Source organism: Haliotis rufescens, unplaced genomic scaffold (genome assembly GCF_023055435.1).
Source record: "Haliotis rufescens isolate VD_foot unplaced genomic scaffold, xgHalRufe1.0.p SCAF_25, whole genome shotgun sequence".
Lineage (NCBI taxonomy): Eukaryota > Metazoa > Mollusca > Gastropoda > Lepetellida > Haliotidae > Haliotis > Haliotis rufescens.
In genome coordinates, this window is record NW_025963946.1 from 5,830,539 (window position 1) to 5,846,000 (window position 15,462).

Below are 15,462 nucleotides of genomic sequence, written 5' to 3' on the forward strand. Positions count from 1 at the left end.
TGACAACTGAACAAGGTAAATTCAGAGGGTCTTTGAAATTCTCTGAAGACAAAGAAGGTAATTCACTAATATATTTTATCCGAAACAATACCCTCGGCATCTAAGTGTCCGGAACTTATTTGAACCAAACCGTAATAATCTTAACCATGCCACTGGCGCTGTCAAACAGGATTCAGTGGTCCCGCTGGCTTTTGAAACTAAAAATTACCAGTCCCCCCTAATTTTTGCCAGTCCCAACTTTCAACAAATAAAAAAATGTCTGAAAATTATATGGTTTTAATTCTTTCAACATCATGTTCAGTGCAAAGATGTCATCTCTGAAGTAAGTAACTTAGTGAGATCTTTACGTCTTTCACACAAACTTCAGTCACAATTTTCTCTCTTTTTTAATATTTCGAGACCAAGTTGCTACAAATGGATATTTAACCTAGAAATAGACAAGGGGAAACCCTGATGGTAACCATGGTAACAGACAAGCTGACTTTGTTCGAATAATGTACTTATATCAATATCACCGATGTTTTGTTCAACAACAAAGATATAAGGTACTTTATTTGCCGGTACACAGGGACTGGCAGTCACATGAATTACCGCTCCAAGCCTAATTTTACCTGTAAAAAAACAGGTAATTACCGGTAAAACAAGTATTTGTCACAAAGTGACGAAATGTCCCCCGCCTGTATATACACCATAGTACCAAATATGAAGACAATTTAGTTCTTGAGATATTGCGGCAACACCGTTTTCCAACTCCAAAAACAGATTTGCCTGCTGTGACCTTGAAAATGGGGTCAAGGTCACCAAAACCGACTGGTGTCTGCGGTGTCTGTATATACACCATAGTTCCAAATATGAAGACAATCCAGTGTTTAGTTCTTGAGATATCGTGGCAACACCGTTTTCCAACTCCAAAAGCAGATTTGCCTGCTGTGACCTTGAAAATGGGATCAAGGTAACCAAAACCGACTGGTGTCTGCGGAGTCTGTATATACACCATAGTTCGAAATATGAAGACAATCCAGTGTTTAGTTCTTGAGATATCGTGGCAACACCGTTTTCCAACTCCAAAAGCAGATTTGCCTGCTGTGACCTTGAAAATGGGATCAAGGTCACCAAAACCGACTGGTGTCTGCGGAGTCTGTATATACACCATAGTTCCAAATATGAAGACAATCCAGTGTTTAGTTCTTGAGATATCGTGGCAACACCGTTTTCCAACTCCAAAAGCAGATTTGCCTGCTGTGACCTTGAAAATGGGATCAAGGTAACCAAAACCGACTGGTGTCTGCGGAGTCTGTATATACACCATAGTTCGAAATATGAAGACAATCCAGTGTTTAGTTCTTGAGATATCGTGGCAACACCGTTTTCCAACTCCAAAAGCAGATTTGCCTGCTGTGACCTTGAAAATGGGATCAAGGTCACCAAAACCGACTGGTGTCTGCGGAGTCTGTATATACACCATAGTTCCAAATATGAAGACAATCCAGTGTTTAGTTCTTGAGATATCGCGGCAACAAACAGGTGGGACGTACGGACGGACAGTCGTGAATACTATATCCCCCGCTTCGCGCTTTCGCGCGGCGGGGGACAATAACCCAGAAACATTGAAGGTAGAGGGTACAATTATATCTCACTTTTTGTATGCAGGAAGATCGTCCAACACAGCTTTTTCCTGAATGAAACTCCTTCAGTCTCAGGCACCGGCGGCATCACATTCTCACGGAAATATACATTTTCTCTGAAAACAAGAACAATTGAAATCAGGGCTCGACGAACACTCTTGCAAACTAGACAAAGGCTTGTAAAAATTTATACTTGCCTCGAGGACAAGATATAGGACGATACACATACCAAACAACTACCTTTATGAATTATGTGTTAAATTTGGGGATGAAAAATCTAATCGAGAAATCAATAATTAGGTGCGAGCGACAATTTGTGATTATAAAAAATTAATGTTGACTAGTTACTTCTTTCTTATATCCAAAAACTCTAATGCTGTAAATAATACAGAAACATGATCAATGTTTTCAAAATTGTCCATTAGTGTAATGAACATCGGTCCTACGAATGTCCTACCATGGAAGTCAACAAAATAACAGGAGATTTGCATATTTCTGTTTAGCTTTAGCCGGATTTAACCTGGCCTGCTCTGAGGCCAATATTCATCCCCAAGTCGGAAATATTCCCAAATTGTAAGATTACTGTATAACCATATACTGTAATACACTTTTCAAATGCATGCAAGTGTATGTGTGTATCTTCTTGTACTAGTCCGGACTGATGCCGATTTTATAGTGCTAGCCCACTGAGATACCTTGCCGCAGAGACCTGTGAAGATTCCGGGGTAGAATAGGTCTTCAGCAACCCATGCTTGCCGTAAAGAGAGACTATGCTTGTCGTAAAAGGCGACTAATGGGATCGGGTGGTCAGGCTTGCTGACTTGGTTGATCCCAATTGCGTGGATCGATGCTCTATGATATTAATCACTGGAATGTCTTGTCCAGACTCGAATATTAACAGACCGCCATCATATAGCTGGAATATTGCTGAGTGCGGTGTTAAACAAGAAACAAACAAACAAACAAACAAATTCTAATGACTACTCACTCATTGGAATCCTCATCGGTCTTGGGATCTTCTCTAAATACAGACCGGCATAGTCTACAACACAAACATCACACATACAAACTGACTCGTCAGTAAAACCCAGGCGCATAACTCCTCTGACTAATAACTGTTTAATTGTCATTCTCAAAGTGGGTGACTTAATATAAAAACGTACAACTTTATGGATAACAATTTCTGGTTCATTGCATTTAGCGCCATTTTGACATAGATTCTTGCAATGTGCATTCTGATTCCAGCTTGATGACGAATCTACATAGAAACATCACTGAAGGCAATCAGCCAGAAGCTGTTATCCATGAAGTGAGAAAGGTGTTCAGACACAATTATCTTAATATCAGAAACCTGTGCACCTTAACTATTCCCAAACATATAACATTAAGCAAATTTATTTCATATAATTTTTTATCGTTATAATCCATTTTGTCTGGGTTTGCGATCTGGTTCATTTGTAAATATTTTTTTTATTTGATGTTTACACAATATACGGCTTTTCCATTGGACAAGAGGTCGATCACATGACGTTTATAACTGTATGAACGACACAATTTGACGTACATATTTTTTTAACGAGACCGTGTTCTTGAAATGACGTAAACACTGACAAACTACTTCCACATTCCTGGGAATTCCCAAGCACGAAAACATACATAAGTGTTCTTTCCGATCATTTAGAACATTTAATCTTGATCTCAGCGTTTCAGTATACATTGAGAAACGTCAGAGAGCTTGACTGCATGAATGTTCACGACTATCCTCACTACGGCCCATCCTAATGAACAAACGAAGAAATGCACATCCAAACTATCATAGTATCGACTGAATCCGTGTCTATAGGCTGACAGTGACCATCTAAAGCAATCTATGACTTGACCTTAGTGTCTGTTTGACGCATCTTTAATCGCCTTTCAATGATCGGCCAGTTGATCAATGATGACTAACACATGTAACCGCCACAGGTTCATTAACAACTCCAGAAATCTCTTGCGTCACGTTTATTGTGTCGGCCATTTTGACATCTTGTACTTGATGTAAATGTATTACGACGCGCTGCCATTGTGACTGACTTACTGAGGTAGTTCTTTACAGACCTTTCTCATCTAATGGTGATATAATTTGAACACACGTGTTTCCCAAGATGTTTCTGAAGAGCAAGTTCTGCATCCATATGCTCATGTCACCTCTATTTTTGAGGAACCATTTTATTCCGCGGTATAGCTGGTTGTTGTATGGCTGTCAGTGTAAACATGACGTCACAAGGTTCATACAGTTTGGCCCTCACTCTATGAAGGTTCATACACAAATGAACTCTGTCTGTTACCTTTGTGTAACAGCTGTGAGACAAGCATGACATCACTCTAGGACTAGGACAGGATTTGACTGGAATGTCATTGATTAGGACAATTGATTGCGGTCATCAACTTTTGATACAAGACTCCTGGGTAGCATCAGCACTTCAACACAACCTTCCCAACATTGTGAGTCCTGGAAAAATTAACTGGGCCCTGTTCCACAAAGCAATCTTAGCGCTAAGTCTGTCGTAAGTCTATGTTAACGGATGTGAGCAGGTTTTCCCCCCAAAAAAAGAGGAAAAGTCTAGGGGGGTCTGGGGGCATGCCCCCCAAGAATTTTTTTAAACATTTGATTGCATTTTAAGCAATTTCTTGCAGTTTGGACAACATTCACACCAAGAAATGTAATAAGTCCATGGCAAAAGTCAATAAGTCAAATAAACAAGATGGCAGATGCAATAAAATTTCGAAGTTAAATCAGTACTTTTAAAAAATCGGGCATAGCTTCCGCGCACCTGGCTACCTGCCAGAACTGGGAGCAATACTGCCATAAACTTCAACCCCCATCCCCCAGACACGAGGACAACTGTCACAAGCGTGCAATGTCTGACCCTTTCCCCACGTTGAAGCATATTGAAAAAAACATACCTTGTACTTACTTACCTTTTGTTGAAAAAAACAAAACACCATTGCAAACATAAGACATTTATACAACGTATATCCCATGTTATGGGTTTTTTTAAGCTGAAGAAGCATTCACAGTTTCTCGCTAATCACATGAACAACTTTAACACATCTCATTCACTTACAGGCTAAAAGACAACTTTATCCCCCCCAAAAAGCATACTGAATGACAGGTGTTTCAAATTTTGGATATACCTGTCAAGAAACATATTTATACCAGTGCAAAGTCCCCAAGTATGACTTTTGTTATGAATAAGAGCCTATTTTGTCTTTTTTTTAGATATTGTTTTTTAAACTGTTACCTACTTTTCAAATGTGTGGAAGAGGGCAGACACGATCAAATAGTTTTTCTCCAGACTCAGTAGATGCAGCCGGACCGACTCGCTGACGGCACAACTCTCCTTCAGCACCCGCATCCTCTTGAAGAACTCGGTGATGCTGGAACAAGTGATCCGAACAAAGCTGTTTACCATGTGTAACAGTTTTGGTTGGTTTGTTGTTTAACGCCACACTCAGCAATATTCCAGCTATATGACGGCGGTCTGGAAATAATCGAGTCTGGACCAGACAATCCAGTGATTAATATCATGAGCATCGATCCACGCAATTGGGATCGATGACATGCATCAACCAAGTCAGCGAGCCTGACCACCCGATCCCGTTAGTCGCCTTTTCCGACAAGCATAGTCGTCTTTAACGGCAAGCATGGGTTGTTGAAGACCTATTCCACCCCGGATCTTCACGGGTACCATGTGTAACAAGTAGAGGTGGGACGATTCACCGATGCATCGTTATTTTTTACCTCTTGACACAAGTATCAATCACAGTGGCACGGGGCGGTCAGGTAGCCTATTGGTTAAAGCGTTCGCTTGTCACGCTGAAAACCCGGGTTTGATTCTCGATACGGGTACAATGTGTGAAGCCAATTTCTGGCTTCCCCCGCTATGATATTGCTGGAATATTGCCAAAAGCGGCGTAAAACCACTCACTCACTCACAGTGGCACCCTAAGTCAAAAATATTGTTACATACCTAACAAGTTTGTTGTTATAACTGTTTCATCAAACAATAATATAGTATCAAAGGTTAGTAGTGCAAACAAAATTATTTCTTCCGTGCGTCATACTTGACACTACCAACTGTAAATCGTCAGTGTGCCAGGTATTTGACAATCTTGTCTATGAAAAAGATGGCTTACGCATCACCGATAAGAGCACATGTAACTAGCTTGAAACATATCTGAGGTGAGGTGAGGTGAAATTGGGTTTAACGTCGCGTCCAAGATTAGAGCACTTATATAGCGACGTGCATGTACGTGAGTGTGTTTTGTGTGGCTGCTTGTACTAGTCTGGACTGATGCCGATTTATAGTGCTAGCTCACTGAGATACCATGCCGCAGTTTAACATGAATACCCCACTCAGACACAGTATACTGACTCCGAGCCGACCAGTCCTTGTTTTAGCCCCTTAATGCTGAGCGCCAGACAGGGTAACAACAAGTACCATCTTTTAACGTCTTTTGGTATGACGCGGCCGGAGATCGAACCCCGGACCTTCCGCTCTCCGGGCGGACGCTCTACCACAAGACCACGGAGGCGGTTGAAACATATCTGATCGTGTAGAAGGTATTGTGATAGTATCGGCTCGCACAGTTGGTGTATTGTCCAAGCCCTGGTATTAAGGGAGAGCGCATCCTCAATCACCCATCTCTGTTGGGGGTGCCGGGGGGTATCGGGGGGTGCAGAGGTTGGGGGAGGTGGGGAGTGTGGTGAGTTAGTCCAGAGCTCCAGATAAGCTTTTGGGGTTGTGGGTATTTTACCCATGCATTTTAAAACCATTGGGTATCATTAATTCTATCTGGGTATTCAAATTTCTGTTTCCCACTAGTTTTTACACATGTGGGTATTTAAGTTAAATGTTTAAAAACACTATTCATCCAGTCCCTGCAAACTGGTGTCGTGTGGGTTTGAGAGCTTTATAGGACTCAAAAATACCACGATACTTCCACAAGAAAGTGTGATGGCAAATGATCATGATGTGACTGTCATCGTGGAGTTTGGCAAGGTTGACAAGGTTTATAATTTCAAAATAAGTTGCTGATTTGCTAATCGAATACGCAGGGTTACTTCACAATATTTTGATGATACACACAAATTTTATTTGTATTATTGTATCGTATCTGTAATGTTCGTTGCATATTTGATACGCTTGGATTTTATTTGACTGCGTATTTCTGCATTTCTGATGCATATTTTACGCAGATACGCAGCTTATCTGGAGCTCTGTGTCCACACTCGGTACTCAGTACATCCTTTCTACCTCTTGGATTCACATTTCAGTAAACCTACACAACCCCCGGATCCCGTGGTTCTCACCATCTCCAATTACCTGCCCTTGGTTTTGATTGGTCATGCTACTCAGTCTAACGGACCAATCAGAATGCAAGTTACCAACCTGCCTCAATGCTGGGTACGGGATATCAACAACATGGCGTCCAGTCCGGATCATTAGCCATATTGAAATTGCAAATACAAAGCCCTGAATAACCTTGAACCCCTCATTCATATCAGTGTTAGAAATTGGCACTACAGTCTGTTTGACTCCAAATGAGAACGATGAATTACAAAATAACTCGAAATCCAGAAAAGTGTATGAAACATCAATACGGTACTTGACCATGAATACCCTGTACTGAATTTTGTTTATTTTAAGACCCATGACGGATGAAGTTCTTTAAGAAACTATCATGTAATTTTGTATAGAAACGTGTACATGACACGTAGGGGGGACAAACCGTGGAAGGAACAGCGCAAGCACGCATGCACTGCACGTTCTGTGGTAGGGGAAATGACAGAGCGTTAGAGTCCTGTAGTCCTTGCCAAACTGGCCAATAGCTAAGGTATCATAAGGACCAGTACAAACTTGCCATTTTTAAGGGTTTTGCTATGTGTTATCATTATAAGGACTAGTGGACTAAATATGTTAGTTTCTAACCCTGCATATCATAGTAAAATGTATCTGAACAAAATTTCAGCTTAATCCATCAAGCAATTTCAAAGAAGAAAAGAATATTAAACATTAATGGACGATGACAGATGACTGGCAGTGACGTAAGTATGTACAGCATGTCAGGTCAGGTGAGCTAAATACTGCAAGATTGAGTACAGAAGCTTGTGAGGGAGACTTACTTGAGGTTGGTGTGTTGCAGCAGGCTAGTGAGGGTGATGCAGGGGTTGCCGTCCAGGTAGCCACACTGCAACTGGGGGTCCAGCGGACCGTACGGCATCCTGAAATCAAGGATGCAACTTAAAATAAAATGTTTATAATCCGGAACAGTGAGTGAGAGTTTTAATACCACTTTGAATTGTATTCCATTACAGTTCTATTATGGCACATCAGCTTAATGTGGGAGGAAAGCCCGAAATGATGCTGTCTCAAAACCAATGTTTGTTTGTTGTTTGACATCGCACTCAACAACAATCCAGCTATATGGTAGCAGCCTGTAAATAATCGAGTTTTAACCAGACAATCAAGTGATTCATATTGTGAACGATTCATGCCATGAAAGTGATGACACCATCAATCAAGTCAGCAAGCCTGGCCTACACTCCTACAACCAACACCAGTTGCTGGGGACCTATTCCACCCCGGAATGCCTATCAACTATGTCAGCACGTCTGACCTCCACTCCTACAACCAACACCAGTTGCTGGGGACCTATTCCACCCCGGAATGCCTATCAACCAAGTCAGCAAGCCTGGCCTACACTCCTACAACCAACACCAGTTGCTGGGGACCTATTCCACCCCGGAATGCCTATCAACCAAGTCAGCAAGCCTGACCTACACTCCTACAACCAACACGGGTTGCTGGGGACCTATTCCACCCCGGAATGCCTGTGGGTTGTGAAATGTATGAGTGTAAGCACTGTGTGACAAACTTGGTGAATCTGTGATCTGAAGGCGACTATGCTTGCCGTAAAAGGCGACTATGCTTGTCATAAGAGACGACTAACATGATCAGGTGGTCAGGCTCGCTGACTTGGTTGATGCATGTCATCGATCACAATTACGTGGATCGATGCTCATGATATCAATCACTTGATTGTCTGGTCCAGACTTGATTATTTACAGACCGCCATCATATAGCTGGAATATTGATGAGCGTGGCGATAAACAACAAACAAACAAACAAACTGTGATTTGAACTTGGAATCCTGAAGAGACACAGCTCTGCACAACGAATTGCGTTTGCCACCAGCCCAAATAACAATAAAATGTAAGGATATCCTTTAAGAGCTAGAATTGCTATGACTTGCCTGGTGGACTGAACCCGCTGTAGTATACACTTATATCGATGGGCTGAACCCATAGAGATGTTGACAGAACTTACCTGGTATCCACCATCGCCATATACAAGGCACATGTAAACAGGTCGAAGTAGGAAGACTGAAAAAGAAAGAGTAGGTCAATCAGATTTGGTTTAACATGTTTAAATAACACAACTATAGCTCAAGCATATATCTCATCTTTAACTCAAGCATGCCTCATCTTTAACTAAAGTACTTCTCATCTTTAACTCAAGCATATATCTCATCTTTAACTCAAGCATGCCTCATCTTTAACTCAAGCATGAGCCTCATCTTTAACTCAAGCATGCCTCATCTTTAACTAAAGTACTTCTCATCTTTAACTCAAGCATATATCTCATCTTTAACTCAAGCATGCCTCATCTTTAACTAAAGTACTTCTCATCTTTAACTCAAGCATATATCTCATCTTTAACATGTTTAACTCAAGCATGTCTCATCTTTAACTCAAGCATGTCTCATCTTTAATTCAAGCATGTCTCGTCTTTAACTCAAGCATATATCTTATCTTTAACATGTTTAACTCAAGCATGTCACATCTTTAACTCAAGCATGTCTCATCTTTAACTCAAGCACGTCTCATCTTTAACTAAAGTACTTCTCATCTTTAACTCAAGCATGTCTCGTCTTTAACTCAAGCACGTCTCATCTTTAACTAAAGTACTTCTCATCTTTAACTCAAGCATGTCTCATCTTTAACTCAAGCATATATCTCATCTTTTATATGTTTAACTCAAACATATATCTATCTTTAACTCAAGCACTTCTCATCTTTTACTCATGCACTTCTCATCTTTAACTCGAAGCATATATCTCATCTTTAACTCAAGCATATATCTCATCTTTTACATGTTTAACTCAAACATATATCTATCTTTAACTCAAGCACTTCTCATCTTTAACTCAAGCATGTTTCATCTGTAACTCAAATACATCTCATGTTTAACTGAAGCTTGTCTCAACTGTAATTTAGGCACATCTCACCTGACCATCCTCAGAACTGCTTCCAGTCATCAGACTTTTCAGCTGGACGAGCGCCTTTTTCTTCACTTCTTCTGAGAGTTCGAGCTCCTCACACAACTTGAGAAAGTCAGTATCCATTTTCTGAGCTGAAGGCACCTTGATGTTTTCTTTAGTCATATTTGTGTTCTGACTGTAAACAGAGAGGTGTACAGTATGAGTTCAATGTTTGTTTGTTGTTTAACGCCGCATTCAACAATATTCCAGCTATATGATCATGATGAAGGTGGTCTGTAAATAATCGAGTCTGGACCAGACAATCCAGTGATTGACATTATGAGCATCGATCTAAACAATTGGGATATGATGACATGCATCAACTAAGTTAGCAAGCCTGACCACCCGAGCCTGTTAGTCACCTCTTGTTACAAAAAATACAAGCACGGGTTGCTGAAAACCAATTCTAACCCAGATCTTCAAGGGTCTGGAGTTTGATAATCACAAGACACTAACTTTCGAATGGTTTCAAAATAAAATCCTACGCCATTTTCTACCAACAAACAGTAGAATTATTAAAATGGTCAAAATGGACTAACGCATGTTTTGTTTGTTTGTTGTTTAACGAGATACGATGACATGCATCAACCAGGTCAGCGAGCCTGATCACCCGATCCCTTTAGTCGCCTCTTACGACAAGCATAGTCACCTTTTACGGCAAGCATGGGTTGCTGAAGATCTATTCTACCCCGGAAACTTCACCGGTCTAGCTATTGTTCAGGCTCTACCCCTAAAGACACCACTTCACACCTATTTCAGATTGTAGCAAGGCAATGCCTATATTGCAAGAACTTCAAAGTTGGGTTCAAGATAATATTGAATTTAAACTTCATTTTTCCATGTGCTTGCACCTGTGGTCTAGTGGTAGAGCATCTACTCGGATGGCTGAAGATTGGGGGTTTAATCCATGGCCGTTGACCAAAAGACGTGAACGGTTCATTCCTCACCAGTCGATATCGTGTAGATTACGGAAAGAAACGAGTGTGTCAAACATCATCGGGATCACCCGTAAGTTTCTGTAGACAAAACTTCAGCGACACTATGCCTACCCGTAACCTTTATAAGGTATAATTGCACTAAATTTAGCAATGTGTCCGTAGCTCAGTCGGCTAGCTGTTGGACTGACAATCAGAAGGTCACGAGTTCGCGTCGGAAAGATTCCACACAAAATGGTTGCTTTTCTTCAAGACATGTGACCTACGGCAGAGATCGTCCTCACGAGAAGTTGTGGTGCTGTATTCTAAACGTGCTCCATTATCTGGAACCCTGATCGACGTAGGACGTTGATGTGTTCTGCTAAATTTGATTTTTATGAACAAGGAGCAAGATCGAGTGCTCATTTCAGAGCATTGAAAAGTTTGAGTCTAACTCCAGCAAAACAGTTTGAACAAATCAATCACAAGAACTTACCAATTCATTCATCCACAATGATCCTTGGATGCAGAATCTGGGATGAAATTCTTATAACTTATGACACAGACAGTAATTTCACACACTCAAAATACCCAAACTCTCAGCTGATTGCTGACATAGCATTCATCAACTTGTAGAATTTAGGTTTTTAACACTGTAACAGTATGATTTCTGATTAAGCAGGCATAAATAGCTACAGTTATGTACATAAATCGAGTTGTTTTGTCGTCTGTCCTTTTAATTTTAAACTTATAAACATAAATTTCAGATAGTGAGTCATTCAAAGAACGTATGTAAGTGCACTAGGCTATAGGCCGAGTGCAGTGTAGCCAAACTGTTTCTGGCCTAGCTTTAACTCTTTGTCCGAATAATCAAAACCAACCCGTCCAGAAACTGACAAAATTCCCTACCTTCAGCAATCAGATTCATTCTACACAGGGTTAGAATATTCTCTTCCAAGTTGAATTATTTTTTACAAAGAGATCGGTGAAAATTTGTCAAAACAAATAGGGGAAGTAACTCTATTTACTAGGAAGCGAAAGAGTTCACTCGATCTGCGGGTTATTATTTTGTCCCTTTTAAATTGCAACTCAAAACATAGACGATCAACGTTAATTAGTAAAAATACAAGATAGGCACATAAATAAAACAGATCAGAATGAAAGCCTATTTCTGAAGCGCACTCGGCTATTTAGTAATATGATGCAAGCAAAATATTTAGTTCACAGCAGTGGGATACAATTTTCACCAACCCAAATCCAATAAAACGGAGGCTAGGGATATACGATCGCGATCGGCTTACCTGCTGTTGTGAAGACACTGAGACCGTTACATAATCACTCGGTTTAATACCAGTTGATTACAACTTGATAACCGGTTGTAAAAACGACAGGTCGAAAGTGGGCAGGTCACATATCGACAAGGGTTGTGCCAGAAAATCAACAGTGCTCGCCTGGGATAAAACCTACCCCGAATCCTGTGGACTAGCGTCTCTCTCTTCTAATTCAGTCGCCATATCGATGACTCGTACTACAATCAATCATACGAGGTTCGATTTCGTGCATCTGATCATCGATTAGTCCGAAATGTTTACCGTGAATCGGCACATCACAAACTTCATCCATGAAAGATTACCCGCGAAATTGTGGGTTACTACAGAAATAGGACATTTTGATTGGCTACAGCTGACCCACGCGTGCGGGGTCTCCTGAGGTCAAAGTTGATTTCGCGCTATAATCGAGATTCTGGAAGCTGATTGGTTCATTTTTGTTACTGTGTTTACTACGTTGAACAGAAACAGGTCGATACATGCACATAGCCTGCGACGTGGGTTTGTAACTGTGAAGCCGTTGTTTTGTTGCTGCATGTTGTCTGATACTTGTAATATTTAGCATCATCAAACGTTTCATATTTTATTGTCTTTAGGTAACATCATTGTGAGTCTGAACAATTTGTTCAAACAAGCTCGTCATAGTAGGTTTCGTTGGCCTTTCAATTTCAAGCTGCCTTAACCTATCGATTAGAGTCACAATTAATATGAATTATAAGTATATGATCCACAATGTAAAGTGAACTTTTATACTTCAATCGTTTCCTTCTGGTAACTGGATATTTAGTCCTGCTTTTTCTGATTCAATCGTTCATTCATTCTTTCTGATTGCATTGTTTTTTTAGTTTGTTCACCCCTTTCTCTCTCGCCATTTTACTATTTACTGTTTTTTTTCTGATGTTTTACATCAATAATTTATTTATTAATATCAATAATTCGATTTCGTTTTTACATGTTTATCAAATCTATGTACTTTTTATTAATATCAATAAATCGAATTCTTGAATATTGTCCAGCTAGGGCGTTAAACAAGAAACAAACAACCACTCAAATCAATAATCGGTCCAATACCCACTTGGTTGTCAAGGAATTCAAGGTGAGGTCACGTTGAGACGATGTCGTATTGACCAAAGTCGGATTATGCATGGACATCTGCCGAAACCCCACGAAGATGAACCTCCTTAAATGCATCTCTTGTGATGAAAGTTTCAATGTCAAGCATATTTTGTTTGTTTGCGTGGATTTTGAGGTCAGTCGCAAGGGATTCGTATTATAAAGCAGCCAAATTACTTTTACTTAACATTTTATGGGAATAATCAGGTATGACAGGGAGTACTCTACTCAGCGCCAATAAACGGTTCTCTTTGCTGTTAGACTGGATTAATGTTCGATTAAATGCATCTTGGGTAACCCTCACGGAAGCAATTTTCTCTCTCTTAAATACCACTGGCAGGAGGTCGCATTAATTTGGAGACGCTTCAGTTTTAATTAAGATTGACAGTATTTCATTCTATTTAAATATACGCTTAACAGATATAAAATATCCTTATCAAATGTGAAGTGGTATAATTTGTTCTCTTCGCTTTCTACACTCTTCATAAACATCCTGTGACATCATCTCCGGCCGGGTTATTCTTCATCGTAAAAATCGTCCTTACACAAAATCCAAGGGGTATTATGGGTCTAATCCCTAAATATATTATATCTTCTCATAAACTTTCTTAAAATATTTTCCGCAGTTGGGATTCGAACCCTTGTACGAGGCATCACATTTCGCTATTGATTCTCTAGTCGTTATCGCTCTGGCCACGGGGATTATGAATATTCTTTGAAGTCTTACTTTGGAGTGTTAACCATAACTCCCTGTGTGTTATATGTAAACTTTTTTTTAAATTAGCAAAATAAACGGATATGTGAAATAGCATCTGAAAGATTCAAGCAAATGCACGTTACAGCCCATGACACACCAGGTAAATTTTTTCGGTCAACTTCTTGCCCCGTGTGTCACCCTCCACGAGAGAGAGAGAGAGAGAGAGAGAGAGAGAGAGAGAGAGAGAGAGAGAGAGTTTGGTTTAAAGCCGCTTTTAACAGTATTCTGATCAGTCATCACGGCGTATCAGCTTAATGTGGGAGGAAAGCCCGAAGTGATGCAGGTCTCAGAAGTTTACTTCTTCGGTGAAACCCACGAGCACGGGTATGGTGCTGACAAACCTAGAAACATAATCGGGGCGAACCGGGATTCGAACCCACAATCATAGGTTTCTGGCGTGCCCAAGGGACGCAACTCTGCACAGCGAATCGCGGCGCCTTAGACGACTGGGCCACCCGTGCCCCCGTTTTTAGTGTGAACTTGAAAAGCTAATTACAACACATATTGCAATATTTGACTGAAAAAAACGCTGGGGTGGGGGTCATTAAACGAGTAGCAAATAATTTATTCTAGCAAGTCTACGTCTAAAATCGATACAGACAAAAACGAATCGTGTGTCGTATCGTCATATGAAAACTCACGATACACCGGTACACCGATCGTTTCACCTCTATAATTCCAGGGGCGGTCGGGTAGCCTAGTGGTTAAAGCGTTGGCTCGTTACGCCGAAGACCCGGGTTCGATTCCCGACATGGGTACAATGTGTGAAGCCCATTTCTGGTGTCCCCCGCCGTGATATTGCTGGAATATTGCTAAAAGCGGCGTAAAACCATACTCACTCACTCTATAACTCCAGGCCGATATCTGTGCACCCAGAAGGTTGGTTTGTTGCTTAACATTTAAAATTGTGCTGTTTTATTGACATGAAAAAGGCGCTCGATAATGTAAACAGAGATTGTTTATGGTTTAAAATATTAAAAAATGGCATAAACGGAAAAAAATAATGTTTGAAGCTGTTAAAAGTTTATACAGCGATGTGAAGTGCGCTGTGAGATTAAATGGTTTGTTTTCACCCTGGTTTAAGGCCCCACGGGGACTAAGTGAGTGAGTGAGTATAGTTTTACGCCGCTTTTAGCAATATTCCAGCAATTTCACGGCGGGGGACACCAGAAATGGGCTTCACACATTGTACCCATGTAGGGAATCGAACCCGGGTCTTCGGCGTGACGAGCGAACGCTTTAACCACTAGGCTACCCGACCGCCCTCCACGGGGACTAAGGCAAGGATGTCTTGTCTCTCCATTATTGTTCTCTATTTACATTAACGACCTGGCGGCAATATAAAAAAAACGTGAATT

At 40.7% G+C, this 15,462-nt stretch overlaps 1 protein-coding gene across 4 annotated transcripts in view; it reads right to left on the minus strand.

Annotated features, from left to right (window-relative positions):
- Window positions 1-12,552, minus strand: part of LOC124123172 (retinoblastoma-associated protein-like) — a 60,077-nt gene extending 47,525 nt beyond the window's left edge. The window contains exons 1-7 of one of the 4 annotated variants that reach the window (XM_048402284.1): window positions 12,374-12,552; window positions 9,960-10,128; window positions 8,999-9,054; window positions 7,795-7,893; window positions 4,914-5,045; window positions 2,614-2,667; window positions 1,638-1,741 (exon numbers count right to left, since the gene is read on the minus strand). In XM_048402284.1, the coding sequence (XP_048258241.1) occupies window positions 1,638-1,741; window positions 2,614-2,667; window positions 4,914-5,045; window positions 7,795-7,893; window positions 8,999-9,054; window positions 9,960-10,128; window positions 12,374-12,420 (661 nt within the window). In that variant the 5' untranslated portion in view covers window positions 12,421-12,552. Of the gene's footprint in view, window positions 1-1,637; window positions 1,742-2,613; window positions 2,668-4,913; window positions 5,046-7,794; window positions 7,894-8,998; window positions 9,055-9,959; window positions 10,129-11,402; window positions 11,426-11,815; window positions 11,918-12,207; window positions 12,353-12,373 lie in introns of those variants that run through there. The other 3 variants (XM_048402287.1, XM_048402286.1, XM_048402285.1) reach the window with 3 other exon arrangements.
- Between the last annotated feature and the right edge of the window lie 2,910 nt (window positions 12,553-15,462).